At 37.8% G+C, this 23,612-nt stretch overlaps 1 protein-coding gene across 1 annotated transcript; it reads left to right on the plus strand.

Moving 5' to 3' along the window:
* The first annotated feature begins 432 nt into the window (after nucleotides 1-432).
* LOC141600167 (putative magnesium transporter NIPA9) lies at nucleotides 433-11,111 on the plus strand. The gene is made up of 9 exons (XM_074420350.1): nucleotides 433-799; nucleotides 1,027-1,125; nucleotides 2,191-2,320; nucleotides 5,648-5,736; nucleotides 7,320-7,376; nucleotides 7,474-7,532; nucleotides 8,840-8,960; nucleotides 9,517-9,665; nucleotides 10,680-11,111. Exons 1-9 carry the CDS (start codon nucleotides 689-691, stop codon nucleotides 10,897-10,899), a joined length of 1,035 nt encoding a protein of 344 aa, XP_074276451.1. The 5' UTR covers nucleotides 433-688; the 3' UTR covers nucleotides 10,900-11,111.
* The last annotated feature ends 12,501 nt before the right edge of the window (nucleotides 11,112-23,612 follow it).

A 23,612-nucleotide genomic window follows, 5' to 3' on the forward strand; every position in this document is an offset into this window, starting at 1 on the left:
TTTTCAAAGACTTGAAATTGAATTTGAAATTTGAAAACGGTTAAATTTGTTTTCACAGATTTGAAATTGGATTTGGAATCTGAAAACGGCTAAATTCATTTTCAAAGATTTGAAATTGGAAATTGTGAGTATTAAATTCGTCATTACGACGGGTTATAAAATCCTTTTAACCTTTGAAAGACGGTATGCAAATCGATCACATATCACATATTTTTTATGTTAATATATCACATATCAAAAAATATTAACATAAAAATATTAACATAAATATATTAACATAAAAATATGTAATATGTGATATATTTATGTTAATATGTGATATATAATTTTTGCATCCTATGAGTCAAGTATAACATAAAATATTAACATTTAATTGGGCTTATCATTACGTCTATAATTTCTATATACTCATGCTAAGACGGATCTATTCATAGAATGCAAAAATTATAAGCCCAATTAAATGTTAATATTTTAGGCGAGAAAAAATGTAGTTCGGGAGCGGACGAAGTAATTCAATTTTAGGGCGGATATAAAAAGTCAAAAGCATCCAGACAAACACAAAAATTGGGAAGGAGAAAGAAAAGGGAAGGGAAATTGGGTGCAAAATGTGGAAGGTCGGGAGCTGATTAGCAGAGAGAGGAGGACGAAGCACCTTGGAATCTCCGCATCTGAAATTTTGTATCTGGCGATGTGGGAATCTGTGGCATTAACGTTGGCAGCAACTGCTGGTAATAACATTGGCAAAGTTTTGCAAAAAAAGGGCACTCTTATTTTACCCCCTCTCTCCCTCAAGCTCAAGGTTTCATTTATATTCTCATTCCACTTTTATTATTTAAGAATTAATTAGGGTTTGATTTTGGTATTCTTGACAGGTTGTTTCCCTTTTGTTTTTGATAGATTTGTATCCTCAGAATAGTGCTTCATTTTGGGATTTTAGATTATGCAGCCTTTTTGTATCCTGAACAATTTTTGAATCATAACCCATGATTGCATACTTCACTGTTATTTTCTCATATCTGATGATAGGTGATCAGGGCGTATGCATTCAACACAGCTTGGATCACTGGCTTCCTGTTGGATATTGGTGGTGCACTTTTGATGTTGAGGGCTTTGTCTCTTGCTCCTGTAAGTTTGACTATTACTTTTTAATTTCTACATGCTAAAGCAGGGCGTTATTTTAATTTGTAGTTAAAGCATTGCATTTATAATCTTTTATAGCAATAGGGAGAAATAGAACTCAGTTTTTGGTACCTATGATAGGAGTATATAAATTCGGTAATTATTTATCGGTGGAGTATGCTTATGACCCATGATATAAGATAGACAATTATTCATTGGCAGTTGTTAATTTTTTTTCTGGCTCACTTACATGACAGTTGTTTAGTTATCTGTCAACTATGGTGCTGATTGTTGATGTAGTTTCTGTGAAGTTTATGGTGGAAGTGGATATTAGGAGGACATTAAGATTATGTTTGCTCCTGCATTTTTTGTTTTGTTATAAACAGTTTTTTTTCAGTATATTACATCTCATCCTTCTTATAAGAGACTTAATACCTGTTTTAGAAGAGCTTGCGAAACGTTTTAACGTATCTACCTGATTCAGATAAATTTGAACCAGTTCAGATACTCCCCTCCCACTAAGGCGCCAACTAAACAAGTCGTTATTGGCTTTTGTTGGTACATGCATAGCTTGTGTTGCCTGGGACTTGCTTCTTGCATCTCCTTTGGTCTTTGCCTTTTTTAATTCAAAACATTTTACTGAAAATGACAGAGAGAGTTGTTGTCATGAAATAAATTGTTACAAGCAATAAAATTTGTAAAGGGTTAAGCATTGTAAGAAATGCTCTTAGTCGTTTTCTCCTCTTAACGTATTGATGCAGTATTAATGTCTCCAAAAGCTTTTTCTGTTTTTTGATTTAAATTTATAGCTTGTTCTGTCACATGCTCATATGCTTGTCTTCGACAAGATAGCAAAAGCCAATTGACTCTTTTAACTTTATTAGTTAATCTTGAAACTGTCTCTTGCTCAGTGTTTTGTTACTAGCGCTGGGCTAAGTTTTTTAGTATGCTTTATTGTTACACCTATTTATTATCAAGAGACATTTTTCTCTATCTTGCTTCTTAAGGCATTTTACTCTGCTAAAAGAATCTGGTGTAATGAATTATGATGCCCTTTGACTATTTCCTCAGGTTTCTGTCATCCAACCCGTTTCTGGATCTGGACTTGCCATCCTCTCTATTTTCTCACACTTCTACTTGAAAGAGCGTATGAATGCTGTAGATTGGATGGGAATAGCATTGGCTGGCATCGGTACAATAGGTAATGTAAGTCTAAGCTGTCCTTTTTTATGAATCACTGCCCTAATGAAGGACTTGGGGCACAATAACACATCTTTAGTTATGACAATAATGCATAGTGCAAGTCTCGGTTAATCTACATATTAGTACACATGCTCAACTGTTCGATTTTTGTGGAAAGACAGTTCAGCCTTTTTCTCTACTATATTATATGTCCAGGTTTAAGAAGAATTGACATACTACGGAAGTAGCACATTACTGTTATAAGGATTACATCTTTCACTTAGCATTTCAATTTTCAAGAAGATATAGTAATTGGCTTTCTATTGTATGAAACTATGAATGATGTTATTGACTTAAATATTGTCCCAAACAGGCCCCTTTATATAGCATGGATTGTGATTATTGGCTAAGACCATAGCTTTATATAGTTTTAAGGAACCTAGGAATGTTAGAGTTGATAATGTTACTTTAGATGGAAGAAAAAGAAACTGCTAATTACTTCCAAAACTCTCATTGTTGCTTTATTTATACTTCCTCCTTTCATTCATATTGCCTCATTTGACTTTGGTGGCTAAAAGACATCTATTTTTGACCGATATTTTTTCGCAATATGTAATAGTTACAACTTTATAACAGGTTAATATCAAAATACTTCTTTTGAGAAATCAAAGTGACGAAATTTATGTTGTACGTTTACATATATCTAGAGAAATTTATGGTCAAAGTTGACATTGGGTGTCTACCCAAGTCAAATGAGGGAAAAAAAATGGGATGTACGTATAGGATGGAGGTAGTGTTATAGAAATGTAAGTTTTTGCGTTTTGAAAGAGAAGTCCTTTTGGTTATAAGGGGGGCATGTTTTGTGTTACGTGGAAAGACACTCAGAGTTGCCAATAACCTGCCATATCAATACTATATATTAAATCCAGAAACCAAGGGACTTCAATGTAATTAAAGAAAGTTATACAAATTAATTATACTATATAGTTTTAAGGATAAATTACAAATAACCACCACGTATTTACGTATTTTTACAAATTACCACCACGTATTTGCGTTTTTACAAATAACCCCCAAATTTCAATATATATTCCCCAATCACCTCCGTATTTTTGTCCCGAGCATAATTTTACTTATTTTTCGTCTTGTTAAATGACGATTTACTCTAAATACCAAAATTGCCCTTCATTTAATTACACAAACATACCCTACCCAAATACTCCCAACATTTCCCAATTCAATCCCACATAAATCTCCATCATCACTGTCAATAATAACAAGATCAATTTCAAAATCAAGATCAAAATCACAGAAATCTCCATCATCACGATCACTTTCACTTTCCCCAACACTTTCTTGTTCCTCGTCTTCGCCACCGAAACAGCTTTCACCGTCTCCAACAAAGCTACCTCCGCTTTCGCCGCACCCGTCGCCTGAGCATCTTAAGAGAACTTTTTCTGATCCAGTTTGTTGTTTGATTAACTAATTTCATGAGTGTAGCTTCAAATTCCAATTATTAATACCTGGCAAAATGCAACTAATTTAATTAAAATGGTCAAATTTGTGTCAAAATCAATTGAGAAATCTGGAGAGTTGGTAAGCATGAAGAGGCTTTGCTTGAAGAGGCTTTGCTTGCCTAACAGCCTAAGCTATGACAAATTCTGTTTCACCTTTTAGAATGCAAACGGTAATAAGCTTAGTTGGTTTCGGTGGCTCTCAAAGATAAGCTCAGACTCCCTTCGTTCTTAACTTCCTATCTCAATCCTTCATCTTCTTCGTTAGATTGTCCTTACATTCTCGTCAAATGAAAGACTAATTAATGGCTGAAATTCTGGAAATTGACAGAAAAAGGGAGAGGGAGAGGGAGAGGGAGAGGGAGATTAAGGAGATAAAAGCAATTTGGGGATTTAGGGATTTTGGGAAAAAAAAAAGGATATGTCTTGTTTAAGTCGATGAAGGGTAATATGGGTATTAATGATAAGTCGTTAATTAAAGAGTCGGAAAATATGAAAAACGTGTCTCGGGTCAAATATATGGTGGTGATTGGGGAGTATACATGAAAATCTGGGGGTTATTTGTAAAAATAGAAATACATAGTGGTTATTTGTAAAAATACGTAAATACGCGGTGGTTATTTGTAATTTTTCCTAGTTTTAAATCAATAGCACGGTATGATAGACCCGATTAAGGGATCTCAATGCAAATATTACATAGTTTGGGTTAAAATTAAATTATATAGAAGCTTGGTAATTTTCCTAAACATAGTCAATTTCCTTAAAATAAAATAATTACTTAAGATTGTCAATTTTCTTAAAAATAAAATAATTAATTAAGATGATCAATTGTAAGGAAACTAAAAGAAAGAAGATGCCTGGTAATTTTCCTAAATATTTATAGAAGACTAGAAGATGGTCAATTTTCTTAAAATAAAATAATTAATTAGTATAAACATGCACACTTATGGTATTAATTATTATCATCATAAAATTATATATTAAATTTAAAATCTATGCAATTTTATTAAACTTTAGAGTTTATTAGATGTATAGAGATGTTAATTATTTAACATACAAAAATATAATAAGTAGGTTATAAATAATTCAAGTTATAATCCATAATATATAATATTGCATAATTCTTTCGATTTGATTTAATGTATATATGTAATATATTTATATAAATATATAATCCTCTTAAAATTGCATGTCTAAGTAATAAAAGTAATTTCGTCAGGAAAGAAAAAAATTATAGTAACATTGGATATAGTTATATGATAGTAATCACTCATTTGAATAGTAAAAGTAACAATATTATCAACGAGATTAGTGAGAGTGGTAGAAACAACGGGAGTAGTGAAATAATCAATATTAATGCGGCAATAGTGAAAGTAACAATAATTACGGCGGGAGTAGTGAAATTATCAATATTAATGCGGCAGTAGTAACAGTAACAATAATTACGGCGGGAGTAGTGAAAGTAACAATGATTACGAGCAAATAGTGAAATGTTATTACTATTGTTTCATTAATAAGAGTAAAATATTAATAGCGGGAGTAGTGAATTTGTCTCAAAATTTATTTCATCGTAATTTTAAGATATGTTATAAAAATATATTAATGATAAATTTATGGGTTATGCAACTTTAAGTAATTTTATTTAATGAAAAATAAATTTAATGGTAAATAGAGGTAGCCCGGGCGAAGCCGAGCACCAATACTAGTGATAAATTTAAGCCATATCCTTTGTGGTAATTTTATAATATAGTACTAGTCATGTGATTGATGAGTTGATGGTATGCCATATGCTGCTAATCTCCCTATACTAAACAAGTTTCTCAATTGTCTAGGAGTTGGTGCAGGAGGTGAGGAACAAAAGGCTTTCCCTATCTCTGTCTTTCACTTACCTTGGCTAGGTGTTGCTGTTGCCATTGTGTTTGTAGGTACCTTGCTCTGAGCACCTACTGATATCTGTTTTCTTTTCTTATACTCCCTCCATCCCATTTATATTGTCTCCAAGTCTCCGTTTGGCGTCGATGGTTATCGATGTAAACTACCATTAATTTCTCTCTGTCTTTCTATATACATATGCGCTTAGAGATACAAGGTAGTACTTATCACGTTTGAAAAATAATTAATTTCTTATCATAATTTATAAAAGGTTATAATCGTTGAGTCGTAGTTATTGTACTCTCTCTCCCCCCCCCCCCCCAAAGTAAGGTGCGCACTTTCCCTTTTAGGCAATTTCACAATAAATTCCGTTTTGGTCTTTTATTTGTGGTTACGATGATTTGTGGCCCCACGTGTTTCTCAGCTTGCATTTTTCTCCACACATTCTTACCCTCCTTAAATTTTGTGACCAGGAAGGTTTGGACCTTATAGAGAGACAAAGGGAGTATATTTTTCAGTTGACCAAACCAAATCAAACAAGGACAAAGTGATTGAGGGAGTATTACTTTTAGTTCTTAAAAAATAATATAAGTTGGACAAATTGTCAAGTATATGACACAAAATGATCCTCGATGCATTTACGGCAATGATCATCGGGACATGCTTAATCCTTTTATGAATTACTAGTTTAGACCCCGTGCATTATATGCACGGTACTTAAAGTTTAATATTTTTGTAAAATTGCTTATATAATATTGGTACCTTGTAATTGTTTAAATTTCTCATCATTGTATTTTGCTTTGATAAATAAAAGCTAGAACTGAAAATTAGTTAAGATAATTGAGTAATGAGTTTTAATTTATATTTTTTATTTCAAAATTTTTTTTGTCACGAAAGTAATAACAACGATTTCTAGTTTTGGTTTTATACAGAATATGGGTCAACTCATCATCTAATAATAGGATCAATAAAAGATTTAGCAATTTATAGTTTTATATCAAATTTATTTTATTTTAATTAAATATTATAGTTTAGAGTTTAGTGAAAATAATATAATTTGATGAAAAGATTAATTTTAATGAAAGTATAATAGATGAATTAAATTGTAATTGTTAGTTTCCTTATTTAGTGAATGAACAAAATTATCATTAGTTTCCTTTTTTGAGAATATGCTTTTTGGCGGGAAACTGATAGAAATCACCTATTCTTTTAGTAGATAGGGGATTGTCAATGTAATTGACGTCGTGGACGGATACTTAACAGGCATCATCAGATGCCTGCATTTATGTAATGCTGCAAACGATATGCAGTGTTTATGTATATGATCAAATTTAGTAATAGGGAGACACTGAATTTTATGAACTTGTAGCAAAATAAAAATGGTGGCCATCAGAGTCATTCAGAGATGTTTTTTTGTCAAGAAACGACCACCAAGTCTTATCATATCTTTGTGATGGTATGCACAAATCCACAATTGCACCACATCAGTTACAATCCCTGGACTGAAGCTAGTTATTTAGTGGAAATATATTGCTACATGATACATTTGCTATTTAAACTTTTTACTTGCCTAAGTTAGCTCTGACATTGCGCTTTATTTTAAACTTCATGAAATAATATGATTGCTCACAGGTAATTTTGAATGGATGGCTTCGGATTTATAGGCGGCAAAGAAGAGAACAAGAATTGGTATCTGACTTAAATACTGTTGTTTCTCCTATAAAATGTTTGGAGTATATTGGAAGGTTTTCATAGTATTTCATTTTTATCAAATTGCTTTTTGTAGATGCAATCTGAAGTTGTCGAAGAAATTATATTGGGTTTGGAGTCCGGCATTTTGTTTGGGTATAATCCGAAATCTCTCACAGAAATACCCCCATATGCTATGTTGTATTTCTTTATGCATGGAAATGCGCACTTCAGTTAACTCTTCCGTTGTGTGCATAAATACTGTTTTCATGGTACTTTACTATCAGTTAAAGCGCAAGCTCATTGAATATATTACCTTTGTTATTTCATGCTCTTTTTTTCGTCTTTACTTTTTATGCAATTTATGCCCCACTGTAGTTGGATGAAAATTGTGTTAGATGATATGCGTGTAGTACCTGAAAATCTAGAGCTGTGATGTTAAAGAATTACTATATTCTAAGAATTGAGATTTCAGTTTTTGTCACGTGGACAGTGAGCATACCCTTAGGGGGCGTTTGGTTCGCAAAGGGGAAAGGGAATGAAATCAACAAAGGGAAGGAGGGGAAGGTAAAGGGATTACCTCTAATGCCCTGAAGTGTGTGGTTAAATATTAATGGGTAAGGGAATCAAAACCAACACTACCATCTCCACCACCATCAACCGCCACCTATAATTTCCTCCTACCCCGGCACCTCCACCAGTGGCGGCACCAGCGCCCAACCACGCCTCCTCCGCCAGCGACCGCCTCGCCACCGACTCAGTCCCACCAGAAACCATTGTTATCACCCTCTAAACACCTTCCACCCTATAAAAACCTCCACCACCTTTCGAAACCCCTTCCCCATTGCCAAAACACCAGATGTGGGTATTTTGGGGGTGAGGGAGGGGGTTTTGAAAGGCGGTGGAGGGTTTTCCGGGGTTGGGCATGTGTTTTAGGAGGTTGGGCTGTGAATTCCGATGAATGGGTGGGGGTGCGACGGGGAAGGTCGCCGGCGGGGTGAAGAGGGGCAGCGGAGGCAAGGGGCCCATCGCCAGTGCCGGTAGTAGGGCCGGTGTTATTGGGTATTGGTGGTGAGGCTTCGTGGTGGATGTTGATTGTTGAAGAGGTGTTTATTTGAGGTAATAAGGTAAGGGTTTGGGATACCCTAGGCCCTAGAGGGAGGGGGGAGGAGTGAGGGAATCAATCTAAGGGAATGGAGGGAAAAACTAAACTGGAAAAGGGTAAAGGGAATGAAAAAAGGGATCAAACAAACACTAACAAAGGGAATGAGAATGAATCCTAAATACCCCATACCAAACACCTCCTTAGATCGTTTCCTCCTTGAAAAATAATTTAGCAAGTTGGACTCTTTTTTGACAATCTTAATTTAGTTTCTCAGGAGTCTGAGAATTCTAGTTGCTGTTAAATGTGATGTTTCCTTTGAAAAATATCTGTTAGTGCTTATGATCAAAATTGAATTTAGGATGGCATCTGTCATATCAAAGCTGGGATTTGTGCTGTTGGAGCAGGGGTTTTCAATGATGCTTCTTCCATTATGCATAACATTCAGTATATGCTGCAGCGGCTCGGGATTCTTTTACCAGGTACTTTATGAATCGAACGTTAATATAGTTTAATTCTTGTGCAATTTCCTTGAGCTTCATGTAATAATATGTAATCTCTGTTCCGTTTCTGTTTGTGTATGTTGTTTTAGATGTAGACCTGTGTTTTCCTAAATTTGGCTATTTTAATTTTTTTCACCAAAATTTCCATCAGTGAGTCGTGTCCCGACTAATTATAACCATAGATGACCTGACATCTAGGGATGGCAACAAAAGGATTTGGAATGCCAAAAATTATTCAAATCTCACTGTTAATGGACATGGAATCAGATCCGGATCCTTCTCAAAACTATTGGGCCCAAAGATGATGCAATCCTGTTGTATTGGGATCTGACGGATCCAAAGCGATCCAAAATCCTTTGCCATCCCTACCCGCTATTTCTTCATTTGGCTTGTCACATGTGTGTTATCATACAAACTAACCTGTCTTGCATACAGCTTGTAACAAGCTTGGCCTGACTATACTTACGTAGCCATAGACTATGTTTAACTACGTATTAGTTTCTCTGGTTTAATTGTCTGATGTTTTTTCAAGCAGACAAGGGGGTTGAAGCACGGCCGAGCAATAGTAGTGTCTACATGTGCAGCTGTAGCATCAATTGTAACAGGTGTCCTTGCTGGCATGTTTGCTCTGGGTGAACGCTTGCCTACTGCTCCAGGACCTCGTTTCTTACTCTTACTTGGATGGTAATTCCTATTTTACTTTTTGCTGCTCTAAGATAAAATAGTCTGCAGTTCTAGATGGGCTTGGGAGATTACACTTTGATTTTGATGCGTATTGGAGAAAACCCGTCTCTCACGAATGAACCTTTCTCATTAATGGCTAATTTGCTCGTTCCCACCCACCTTTAAGCATGTGACTCGTTTTAGCATTTTCAAAACTTCCTCGTCGACTGGTAGTGTGAGAACTCTTTTCAGAGTATATGATATTTACACAACTTTGTTACATCTTTTGTGAGTTGTGTACAGCTCTCCGTTTCCGATGCTAGTGACCCTAAATATTTTGGTCTAGCTCATGGCATTAAATATCAGACTTAGTATCTCAGTAGTTGCTCCATACATCAAGCTGATATCGTCTTAAATGTGCCGCCGCTGTAACCTTTTTTTTTTTTTTAACAAAGCGGACATGATGTGCTGTCGTAGCTCGAAATTAATACTGTTGGCTAGGTATTGTTCTTTTTATGGAGATTTCATTTGGTAACCCTAGGTTTGACATATTTCAAGTGGTACACCCTAAATTTTAAGGTTGTACACGTAATACACTAATACCCTTAAGCTCGTAAGGTTTGTTTTTATGCTCACCATAATTAAACTGTAAAGACCGTTGAGATTTTTATGTTATATTGCTGATGTGTCATTTACTAATGTAACACGTCAACTATTTAATTATAGGAGTGAACGGGCAATGATTTGATCATGGTGAGAATAAAAATGTCTGACAAACTTCAAATTCAAAGTACCTCGGTGGTATCCCGTGAATATCCCTTTTTTTAAAAAATTGTAAAGGTAGCCCATACGGACAGTACCGGCAAATTATGATGTTGAATATCACCCCCTCGATTACCTTACGGACATGTGTCTAAAAGAATAATAGATTGACTTTGGTTTGATTCGTGATCTACTCCTTTATCACTCTCAGGATTACCATATTCGACATGTTTTTATAAAATGATTTCATCGTATTGGAAATGCTGTTTGCAGGCTAGTTATCATTGTAGGGGTAATCCTATTGGTGAGCTCAACTAAATTGGTGCGCCTTCTTCCTGGAGCAACCAGGCGTTCTATGCGAGGCGGTTTGGATAAGAACTTTAGCATCAAGCATCCGGCAACTATCAGAACTAGGGATCCTAACCCGAGTGCTGTTATTCATGCCACCACTTTGCATAGCTTGCTACCTTCACCAACTAAGGCGAAACCTTAATCAGAACAGAAAACACACGTTTGTACAGTCTTAATATTGGGACGTTTTCTGACGCATTTGCGCGACATTAGTCTTAGCTGAGTCTTGTGTACAACAATCCTTTCCCATCATATTGTTTCGAATACCTTTGAAAAAATTATGATCTAATATTGGATGTATTAGTTTTATTTTGATCTTTTGGAATTTAACTTGAATCACCTGTTGCAAAGAAACTATAAGAAACTTCTAGCAGTTCAACAGATGGTTTCTGTAGTTAGATACGTAGATATTTAGATGTGTACTCAATATAAATACGAAGAGACATATTTTAATGTAATTTTATGCAAAACATCTAACTTTAAATTTAACCAATTACATTCTCTCTCCCCTCTCTCTAGAAACACAAAAAAAACCTAGCCTTCTTTGATCCGCCGCCTCCACCGTCCACACACTTCCCCCCTTCTTCCCCTACCCGGTCGCCGGCAATGGGTCCATCCCAAGGCCCTTCTTCGGTGATCCTTCACATTTCCTCCCCCTGTGGACCTGTTTTTTGACCTCACCCTTTTGTTACTTTTGTATTTCTGGCGAATCTCGGTTCGGTTTCCGTTGTTTGCCGGGCTGTTCGGTGGTTGTCGCCACTAGTCTACTACCATGGGTTCTTGTCCCTCCGTTTCCTTGTCCTGTTGATCCAGAAATGGCTAGCTCAAATGACAATGTCGAGCCTATTAACAACGCATCTCACGTTTCAGCTCATGAATCATGGATTGAAGGCTCAAGCTCGAAAATGGAATGAATATCGTCCGAGTTAATTATTATTATTATTATTATTATTATTATTATTATTATTATTATTATTATTATTATTAGAATTTAGAATAATTATGTTATTTCCTAAATTTGCAGAATAAGTTAGTTTAAGTTATTTCCTAATTTCAGTTTACGATAATAATAGGTTAGTCCTATTAGCTTTAGGAAAGTCGGAATTATTTTATTTGATCAGTTAGGGCATGTGTTAGCTGGCTGTTTTGAGTCGGGTTTGCTTAGCCAATTTAAGGCATTGTAATTAGCTTCTTTTAAAAAACAACATATGATTGAAATAAGAAATCCCTAGTATTTTTGCTGTGTGCAAATTGCTGAATCGGATTGACGCGTTTGATCCAAAATCGTTCTTGCTTGACGCGTTCGGGCATTAACACGATTGCTATTCAATAGGTCTTGAATAACAATCACCATTGAACGATCTATAGGTCTAGATCGGGCAAATATCCCCTCGTTACTGTTCACGTCACTATTCATCCGTGTAACTATTCATCGTTATTACTGTTCATCATACCTGTTTCACTGTTTCGCGTCGTTGTTCCTATTTGTGCGATTGCTCTTGTTCCAAGACCCGGTCTGGTTCGTCGCTTTCGTTACTGTTTTGATTGTTGCGTTCGTTATTGTTCTATTCTCGTTGTTCTTGTGATCGTGTGTTGTTGCTACTATCATCGTTATCCTTGTATTTCGTTGGTGGTGTTGTTTGTTGTCGAGTGTGTGGCTATTGTTATTAGATCGTTGTTGTTGTTGGGACGTTATTTCTATCTCGTTAATATTATTATTGCTACTGGTTGTTGTTGTTCCACACCATTGCCATACTAATCATCACGAAAGACTAAACTTGCTGTGCTATTGAGGGTTTTGTGAGCCTCCTAGGTCACGTTGATTTGAATTGCTTCCGCTACCACGAAGGTTTGCTTAACTTTCGTATCATAAGTGGTATCAGAGCCTCGGCTTTTGATCCTTTATCAATATGGATTTTAACAATCATGCGTTTATGGAAAGCTTTCGTAAGGCTTTGGAAAGTATCCATGAGACTAACCCATGGTGGCAGCCACGGAGAGAGCTTGTCAAGCCAGTGGATGAGTTTAAATTAACAGAGCTTCCTGAATTTAATGGTGGAACTGATCCGGAAGACTATCTTGAATGGGAGCGAAAAATAGGGCGAATGTTTGAGTTCAAGGACTTAGATGATGAGAAGTGTTGTAAGTATGCTATCCTTAAACTGATTCGAGGTGCTTCTTTGTGGTATGAGAATTTGAAGACTCAACGAAAACGGACTGGTAAGGAGAAGATTTCTTCTTGGGATGCGCTGAAAAGGAAGCTAAGAAAGCGGTATGTGCCATCAACTTATAAGCTTACTTTGTACCGAAAGATTTCTGATTTAATGCAAGGTAAGATGAGTGTAAGTGAATACATTGATGAGTTTGAGAAATTATCACTGATGGGTGAAGTAGCGGAGCCCGAGGAGCAGAAGATGGCTCGGTTTTTGCGTGGTCTAAATTGGAGTATAACTATTACGGTTGAGCTCCAACAATATTAAGATTTCGACACTCTTTGTAACTTGTGCTTGAAAGTTGAAGCCCAAGGCAAACCTAGGTATGATACGTCTAAGTTATTAACGTGGTCTAAGGCCAACGTCTCGGAATCAGGTGGGTCAAGTTCGGGAACCAACACGGTGGTTCAGACTGAGGCCGTGGCAACTCCTATGGTTGCTAAAACTACTGCAAACTCGAAAGAACAGAATGTTATGAAAGTAAGGTGCTTCAAGTGTCAAGGATTTGGGCATTATCAGAATGCGTGCCCAAATATACAAAATATCGCTTTAAGGGCAGCGGTAGCTGTTCGAGATGTGCTGCTTATTGAGGAGGACGAGTCTATGGGTGGTGTATTTAACCTCAATGAAACCGTGGAGGAGAAAGAGCAGGCCGAGGTATATGTTGCACCTGTTTATGATACCTTGGTTATTCGGTCCTTACAAGCTAATTCTGTTCCTGTTGATTTGGACCAACGTGACCAATTGTTTTATACGAAGTGTCAAGTGCAAGATAAATGGTGTAGTGTGATAATTGACGGTGGAAGTTGTACTAATGCAGCTTCAAGTGAGATGGTTTCAAAATTAGCATTGCCAACAATTGCTCACCCAAGTCCGTATGCTTTACATTGGTTAGGTGATGATAAGAAGGTTCAAGTTTCAAGGCAGGTATGCATCTGCTTTGCAATGGATTCATACAACGATGAGGTGCTCTGTGACGTGGTGCTTATGGATGCTTGTCACATTCTATTGGGGCGTCCTTGGCAATATGATCGAGATGTAGTTCATAAAGGTCGAAGCAATGAATATGAGCTGGTTTCGAAGGGTAAAAAGGTTATCCTAAGGCCTATGTCTTCCCAAGTGGTACAAGCCATGCGTTCTGGTCATACAAAGAGGTCTAGTCTCACAATGCTAGCTAAAGATGAGGGGCTTGAATCAGAATTTGAGAAGGAGGGATTAGAGTACAGCAACATTAATCACGCAATTGATTTCGATCGACCACCTATCTTTGATGACTACGAAGATGAGGGCGTTTCTGTTGCTCGTGTTAGTAAACCGTGTGATTTGTGCAAACCTGATCAGGGGTTTGAAATTAGAGCTGAACCAGCCAAGTATACATTCGGTGCTCGCAAGTTTCAGTCCCGTCTATTTACTTGGTTTTCAGGTACAACCGGATGTTGCAGCGTTGGAGTGTTGGTATCATTTGTTTAGCAAGGACATTCGTGGTAATTTTCTTATGCTTGTGCACGGAGGGAGGTGGGGTGGTTGGCACAAGGGCATTCTGAAAATAAGGCAAAGAAAACTCGTGTTTATCATCATTTTCGCTATCTTGCTGATTGTGTTAAGTTTTGATCCCGGAGGAGCAATACTACAAGAATTGAGATCAATTCTCTTTTAAGGGGGAGGGGATGATCCAGAAATGGCTAGCTCAAATGACAATGTCGAGGCTATTAACAACGCATCTCACGTTTCAGCTCATAAATCATGGATTGAAGGCTCAAGCTCGGAAATGGAATGAATATCGTCCGAGTTAAATATTATTATTATTAGAACTTAGAATAATTATGTTATTTCCTAAATTTGCAGAACAAGTTAGTTTAAGTACTTTCCTAATTTCAGTTTACAATAATAATAATAGGTTAGTCCTATTAGCTTTAGGAAAGTCGGAATTATTTTATTTGGTCAGTTAGGCCGTGTGTTAGCTGTTTGTTTTGAGTCGGGTTTGCTTAGCCTATTTAAGGCATTGTAATTAGCTTCTTTTAAAAAACAACGTATGATTGAAATAAGAAAACTCTAGTATTTTTGCTATGTGCAAATTGCTGAATCGGATTGACGCGTTTGATCCAAAATCGTTCTTGCTTGACGCGTTCGGGCATTAACACGATTGCTATTCAATAGGTCTTGAATAACAATCACCACTGAACGATCTATAGGTCTAGATCGGGCAAATATCCCCTCGTTACTGTTCATATCACTATTCATCGGTGTAACTGTTCATCGTTATTACTGTTCATCATCCCTGTTTCACTGTTTCGCGTCGTTGTTCCTGTTTGTGCGATTGCTCTTGTTCTAAGATCAGGCCTGGTTCGGATCTTTCGTTACTACTTTCATTGTTGCGTTCGTTATTGTTCTATTCTCGTTGTTCTTGTGATCGTGTGTCGCTGCTACTATCATCGTTATCCTTGTATTTCGTTGGTGGTGCTGTTTTTTGTCGAGTGTGTGGCTATTGTTATTGGATCGTTGTTGTTGTTGGGACGTTGTTGCTATCTCGTTAATATTATTCTTGCTGCTGGTTGTTGTTGTTCCACACCATTGCCATACTAATCATCACGAAAGAGTAAACTTGCTGTGCTATTGAGGGTTTTGTGAGCCTCCTAGGTCACGTTGATTTGAATTACTTCCGCTACCACGAAGGTTTGCTTAACTTTCGTATCACCTGTAGCTGGGACCTTGCATGCAACCCAGGGGTGATCCCCTTTTCCCCCTACCCATGGTAAGTCACTATTTTTAACGGATTGGTTAAGATGTTTTCCAAGTGGAATAGAATATTTACACGGAAAGTTTTTACCTGACTAGTTGGTTAGCAGAGTATTATGATAACTGGAAAATCGCTTAGCTGCATCGTTGTTTTCATGTACTTTTGAGAAGGAAAATTAATCCTTAAATCTGCGGTGATGCCGGATTGTTTTTATAAGGCTTATGGCATTGAATAGAAGAATAGAACTTTTGTTCATTTTGTGTCTTATTCCTCAAACGCAAATTCTTATTTTAGACGGGCTGCTTTCCCGTCTGAAATAAGACGGATAAAATGTTGCCATTTTTAAGAGAATGTAACCATTTAATCCACGAAATGTTATAACTAGAGGTGTCACTTTTTACCTGGAAAATGATGTGAAAAATAATGGTAACATGTTATCAGAAAATAGAATATTTTATTGTAAAATGGCAACATGTTGTCCGTTTTATTTCAGACGGGAAACAGCCGTCTGAAGCAAGACGCGCTGTTCCTCAAAAATGTTTTCATCACATTTGTACTGCGTCTTGTTGTGTTTGTCAATGAGCTTTGCTCATCGGGTCGGTTAGGGACCGAATGGTGATCCCCTATTTCCCCCACCTATCGGTCATTAGTCTTTGTTATGATGGTCAATGAGCATAGCTTATCGGGTCAGTTTGGGACCGATTGGTGATCCCCCCATTTCCCCCACCTATCGGTTCTTTGTCCTATGTGTCACTTGTGTCAATGTAGGTTGGTTTGCATGTAAGGCGGTGGTCCTGGGAGGATTTGGTGATTTGGGTGTCCTTTGTTGTTTTTTTTGGTGCTCGCTGGACTGTCGCGACTTTCTGTGGTTGTGTTTATTGAGTCCGTCACTTTCTTAGGTTGGTGTGAGGTCACGGTGGATGAGTCTTCCTTTGGAGATGTTTCTGGTAGGGGATGAATCGGGATTTTGGCAATGTTGTTGGTCAGGTCGGATGCGGTGGTTTCTGCTACTAGTTGATGTTTGTTTTTTGTTCCCCTTATTTACTGTTTTTCCAAATAAAAACTTTCCCTAGCTTTAGTTATGCCGGTCTGCTTCATACTTAGGTACGGGTTAAAAGGAAGTTCGTAACTTTACATCCGGCGTGTGTTGTATCCATCTCCCTCCGTCATAGTGAGTTGGTATTGGTTTGCGGGTTGATCATGTGGCTTTTGCTTTTGCTCCCTATGTTCTTACTCACTTTTCTTGGCTACGAGTTTCTTGTCCGTATGGACTGTTTCCCAAAGTGTAGGAGTTTTTGTGACACCCCCATATACCAAGAAGCCTTAACAAGACCTTCCCTAGCATATAAGGCCATCACCACCTCGGTTGCCCGAGGTAAGTAATCATCGGAAGTCGATAAAAGAACATTTAAAGTTACTTTACAAGTGACATAACCAAACTACTGAAATAAAAGATACAACTGATCAAAACTACATAAGCTACTACTGTCATTACTCGTGAAGACCCATCCCTGCCCGGACTCCAGCTACCATCCAAGACAACACCTGCTGAAACTGACTGCTCACCATAAGGGATCACGGCAGACACAACAAAGCAAACAAGACAAACCACACAAGGTCAGTAACTGAGACAAGACACAACAATCATTACCAACACATTACAAACATAACCAAACACACACACAACCACAACCACTCCAACCAATCTCCGTCACCGACTGCCCACTGGATCAGCCCTGCCAGTGGGGGACCGTAGCCGTTCCCACCTAAGCCCCGCTCATCATACCGAGCGATAACCCTGTCCCATTAATGTGCACATCTCCTCCTGTGGCGAGTTCCACGGAGGGCGAAACTAGGGCGTGAAGCCACTCCCGCAAGTGACCCCACTCAGCCGAGGACGCACTTCGAGAACCAACAACAATAATCATAGACAGCCGCAATAGCACAACAATCAACACAACAGCATACACCAACCGATTACCATGTATACTCAATCACACGGTCACGACAACAACACAACAACAACGCAGCAACTGACACACTAGACAATCCACAGAAACTGAGTAGGCGAACCTACCTTTAAGCGACTGCAACGATTCCATGTCCACACACGCAACACCCATCAATCAAGCAACACCTATACACACAATACAATCCTCTATCATTACCCTTCTAACCCTAATTGAAAACACAAAGACACGGATGATGATGATATACCTACATGTGGAAATCTGGCAAAGAAACTGCTACCCGACTCAAGCTATGCACTCCTATGGCACAAACACCCTCAAAGGCTCCCATAGAAGGTATTTGGTGAAGGGAAGAGGAAGGGACGACATCTAGGTTTAGAGGAAAGAGGCGGCAAATGATTTGCGGTTTTGACAAAACACGATTATAAATGGTCGGACTATATTTTTCAGTTAATTGTCGTTAGGAGTACCTAGACCAAAACACAATTTATAACTTCACAAACAACTCTACAATTAGTAAGGAGGTAAGTAAAGGTCGGATCCCAAGGGACGGGAATTGAGATGAGATTTCTATTGCAACTAGTGGTGTCTTAAGGGGTGTCACAATTGGGGTTTGATGTAGAAGATCACTAAACTAAATAGCAATGAAAGTAAACAAGCAAGATGAATTAAAAGGGATGTAAACAATTGATAAAAAGCACTAGGGTGTCATGGGGGATTCATGGGAATTGATCATACAAACATATTCTCAAGTTATAAGCAAGCAATTATTGTTGTGATGGATTGAGTTGGTTTATATCTTACAATCCTAGGAAAGTTTGGGTCCCGGAGCCGAATCGATTAGATTGTACAACACCTACAAGTCGACTTAATCTTCCCTACTCAACAATATGCATGGTCTAATGAGACTCGAGTTGGTTTATGTCTTACAAGTTTCATTGAAAAGATAGGTGATGGGTAAAAAAAATGCAAGGATTCATAGGCTCACATTTCATCAAACATAACATGTGCATAAGTTGAGATCACAACACGCAAGCAAATAAACTATGAAAGCATATTAATTTAAGCATGAATCATTCCCCATGTTGGTTTCCTCTAATTACCCATTAACCCTAGCTAAGGAAACTACTCACTCATTATCATGTTGAACATGCTAGCAAGGTTGTCAATCATACCAACAAAGTGAAACATGATGAATAAATGAAGATAAATAACAATAATTAAAAAGGGATTAATAGAATTATACCTACTAATGATTCCAATAATAAAGCAAAGAATAAAAGAAGTACTTGAATGCTTGATTGAGAGGTTGTCAATCTCCCAATAATAACCCAAATAATCTTCAATTACCCAAAATAAATGATGAACAAGAGAGAGATTAAGGAAATAAAACTTGTATTAAAACTTGATTAAATGTTGATTACAAGATTAAAGAGAGATTTGATTGATATTAACTACTCTAAAGATTGCTAAGAAGAACATGCTCTTCTAATTAGACTAATGGTGTATTTATAGTGAGGATTAGGTGCATGAATTAGGGTTAACTAAGGGCTTAAATGACGATTAAGTCCCTTGTTGAGGAAACGCCGGTCTCTTTTGGAAGACTCCGGTCTCTAGGGAGACTCCGGTCTCTAGAAAAAGATGTGCATCCTTCCTTGAAGCTTGAAGAAGACGAAATGGGTCTGTCTGGAAATCCGGGCGTCTTTAGCACGGGACGGGCGGATTTGGCGGTCTCTGCCCGGGCGTCCAGGTGGTGAAGATGGGTGTCTTCTGGAGTTTTTGCCCGGGCGTCTTGTGGGTGAAGACGCACGGATTGTGGGGTGAAGACGAGCGTCTTCTAGGCAATCCGCACGGATTGTCAGGTAGTCTTGTTCCTTCTTCTTTTCTTCCTTTTTCTTCATAAAATCCTTGAGGATTTCCTCGGGGATGCAAGGATCTTTTCTCATCATTGCCCATCTACTATAGTATGTACAAAGGCCTTCTAATCTTGTCTCTCCTTGATGCTTGGTCATTGAATTCAATCAATTTAGCCTCATTTTGCCATGAAAATGCAAGGTTTGCACTCCTTTCCTACCAAGGACACAAAACCTCAAAGAATATGCAAAACAAAGGACTAAAGACAATAAATGACCCAAATATGCACTAAAAAGCATGGGAACAAGGTTAATTCCGGGACTAAATATGCTCTAATTATGGTCACATCAAATATCCCCAAACCGAACCTTTGCTCGTCCCGAGTAAAGAGGTGACAAAGACTAGGACCATTATTTAAACTAACCTAATAACATAGCCGATATGAGACAATTGGCGGGTCTCACTCCGCCCCTTCAACTCACAACAAGACAACCATGAGGTAGGATGCCTTCTTGCAAGGCAAGGTGGGTCTTGCCAAAATGGCGACACATCCAAACATTAAGCACACAAAATCAAATAATGGATGCATCTATAAAAGAATAGCCACTTTCCTCATCTAAGTGGCGGAAATTATCTGCAAGGGAAGCAATTCAAGGGTACACACTCCTTCATAGATGCAATTTATTCAAACTACTAAGCCTAGAAAGATACCAATAAATCACCTCCAAGTTGTGTCAAGCTAGGGTACCTTTGTCCTCAATCGTTAAATGCTTTTGTCAAGAGTAGACTCCCTATGGTGTTCGAAACACTGGAGGATCGCGGAATTCCCCTTCTTGCCTAGACAAGAAGAAGGGTCGTCCCCTCTCTACCATGCACAAAAATGGATACGGTGGATAAAGGGATCAATAGATATTTGAGTTTCACTTTGGGTGTTTGCTTTTGTTTTTGTTTTCCCCCCCAATTTCTTGTGGCATTTGACATTTGAGAACACTTCCTTGCCATTTCTTTTTGATTTTTGGCATTTCAATACTTGACAACTTTCAACTTTTCTTTGCATTTCTTTTGAACATTTTCAAATTCACCCCATATGTAGTGAGGGTGGCTTATATTTGAAGCTTTAGGAGTTCTATTTTTGCTTCTCTTTTCATTTGATGCATTTTTGCAAACTTTCTTTCACTTTTTATTTCATTGAACTCAAATCGATTTCTTTTTGTGCCCATTCCCTTTGATGACAAAAATGTGGTAGAACATGGATGATGGATGCATGCATGGTTTCAAGGGTCACCTTGGAATAAACGGTAGCCAAGGAGTTATCACACCACAAGATACTCTTGACTAGGTAATCCATGGGTCAAAGGATATTAGCATGACACATCCTAGGGTGTTTTACAAGTATTCTAACAAGCAAAGTCTTAAGAAGAAAAAGCATCTACTAGGGCCTATATACACTTGTCAAACTTCCCAAGTAGACGGTTTCGCAAAATTTTTCTAACATGCAAACTACATGCCATGATGCAACTAGCATATAAACATCTTAATGCAAATGGTTCTACCAACTAATATGACATATAAACTAAATGAAAGTCCTAAGTTCACATTGTTATACCGCATCAATCAAAATAAAGCCACATAGTCATTAACATAAAGAGGGAAAAGGAGATTGGGAAGATCATACCATGCGGTCTTCAATATCCTCATGTCTCGGATGTGGCGTAGTCGATCAATGTGAACAAGGATAAAACAAACACAATATATACAACAATATATACATGACTACACTACAAAGGAAATGAACTTGTTTTTGGTTTTTCAAATTTTTCAAATTTTTATGGTTTTTCGAAATTTTATGATTTTTTGGATTTTTGAATAAAAGTTAAGTTAGAATTCCCCATCCCCACACTAATATGGGCATTGTTCTCAATGGCCAAAATGATGGGAAATCATGCAAGCATGATGCATGAATTCTACACTAAATGCAAGCTATACTAATCTATACTACATGATGCATGGGTTTTTGTTTATGACGAAGAGCGTAATTTAGATTACCTCCCGTTGCGTATGCATTACTTCCCCAAACCGAGTTAGACATTATTTCTAATGTCCTAAAGTAGGGGTAGTTCATGCACATAAGATGCAATGCATGAAACTAAATTGTCATTTTGGATTTTTCAAAAGTGGGAATAATGAAATAAGAACACCTCAATGGGGCCGAGGTGTTAGTCCTCTATGTTGCTAGAACTCTCCAACCATGATCAAGATAAAGTAAATAAAACAAAGAAAGAAGTAGACAAACCTCAAGAGGGTAAGAGCCTCCAAAGCTTGCTAGTCTTCCACCATATCATCATTATCATCATCTCCCTCAATAGAAGTGGACTCATCACCACTTCCTTCTTCACTTTCTTGCTCACTTTCTTCATCATCCTCTTCTTCTTCTTCATTAGCCTCTTCATCAAGGCTATCATCAACAACCTCATCGTCATTTGGAATCTCACCCCTAGATGCACTCGGAAAGAAGACTTCCCTATCCGCCCAACTAGGCAAAGGACATGAAGGATCAAGTAGTCATTGCCTAGCTAAATGAAGGAGGGGTGGATATTGGGCTAAGTAAGCATCTTCCCGATCCTTAAAAGCTTGCTTGTGCATCTCTTGCATAAGTAGAGTCATGTAGTCATTGCTTGCTTTAACACCTTCGGGTTTGAACTCTTGATACTTGAATGGATAGGGTGGTGTGACAATGGAAGAGGAGGGCATTTCAATTTCACCCCTTTGTTGACGGATGATGTATTCGGCTTCTTTTGAGAGGGGAAGAAGGTAGTTGGTCCGATGGACACTCAAACGGCATATCTTGGAAGGCAAAGTAAAAGATCTAGCCTCATTGGTGAGCCACCCATACTTGGTGTCAAGAGGGTTATGAGTGACCCACTTGTACTTGTTAATCATGGCATCCATGTCAATGAGATGACCCCCCTTTTTCGCCGCATACTTGCTATCCTTGTTGAAATTCGGATCAAAGTACTTAGCCAAAAGAGGGACTAGACCTCCATTTACAATAACGGTGGTGCCTTGCTTTCCACAATCAACATTTAGCCATCTTTCCACCAAAAGCCTTAGAGAATTGTAAGGCTTGGTGAATTCCCTTCCAATATTTAAGGCCGACTCAAGAAGAACACAATCGAGCATGGTAAAGTGGTTAGTGTCTTTTCTTGCAATGATGGTATTCCCGATGACCTTGTGCCACACTCTAATGCCCGGATGGTGGACTAATAGAGCACGACTAGCATGATAGTTCTCAAATTTCCTCTCGGAAATCGCCTCCCAAAGAGGAGCGGGGTCATACTTTCCGGGATTCTTGAAATAACTAGGTGAATCACTAAGACCCAATGCTTTACCCAATTCATCAAAGGTGATGCGCCTAATCACATTAGCAAGGCGGAACTCGATGTTTTCTCTAGTCTCTACCTTAGTAACTTTCAAAGAACTCAAGAATTCTAAGGTAAGGGAGGGGTATGTCAATTCTCTTGTAGCAAACAATTTTCCCAACCCCATGGGTTCAAAGAAGGCTTTCGTTTGTTCAAGGACACCCAACTTATTCAAGGCATCTTCACATATGAATTTGGTGGATAGAAAGGATTTTCTAGCATACTTGGCAAATGTATCCCTATGGGAGTTAGAAATGAAAATTACCTCCGGATAGTTCGATAGTTGAGCAATTTCTGGAGTTGTTGATGTTGTTGCTTCCAAGGGAGGTTGTTGTTGTTGCACTTCCAAGTTTGAACTAGCCACCACCATAGCCAATGAGGCTTTCTTTGCTTGAAGACTCTTTTGTCTTGTTGAGAGTGCCTTTGCCTTAGGTGCCTTTGTTGCTCCTTTTGTCCTTGCCAGTGATGATTTAACCAAGAAAAGAGTGAAAATCTTCAATTTCCAAGTATACCCAAATCGATTTCAAGATGAAAGGCTTTGCCTTTATAATTTCAAAAATCGACTCAAAGGTTGAAGATTTTGGTGCTTGGTCTGATTTTTGTTGGAAGAGGAGTGATTAATTGTTGTTAAAAGGAAGTTTTGATTTGATTTTGTTGAATGT

This window comes from Silene latifolia, chromosome 9 (genome assembly GCF_048544455.1).
Source record: "Silene latifolia isolate original U9 population chromosome 9, ASM4854445v1, whole genome shotgun sequence".
NCBI classification, from domain to species: domain Eukaryota; kingdom Viridiplantae; phylum Streptophyta; class Magnoliopsida; order Caryophyllales; family Caryophyllaceae; genus Silene; species Silene latifolia.

Bases quoted from the DNA above. Each gene is read 5' to 3' on its own strand.
- LOC141600167 (XM_074420350.1), top strand. From the start codon at position 689: ATGTGGGAATCTGTGGCATTAACGTTGGCAGCAACTGCTGGTAATAAC. The intron at 800-1,026 runs GTTTCATTTATA...ATCTGATGATAG, and splicing joins CTCTCTCCCTCAAGCTCAAG to GTGATCAGGGCGTATGCATT. The intron at 9,666-10,679 runs GTAATTCCTATT...TGCTGTTTGCAG, and splicing joins TTCTTACTCTTACTTGGATG to GCTAGTTATCATTGTAGGGG.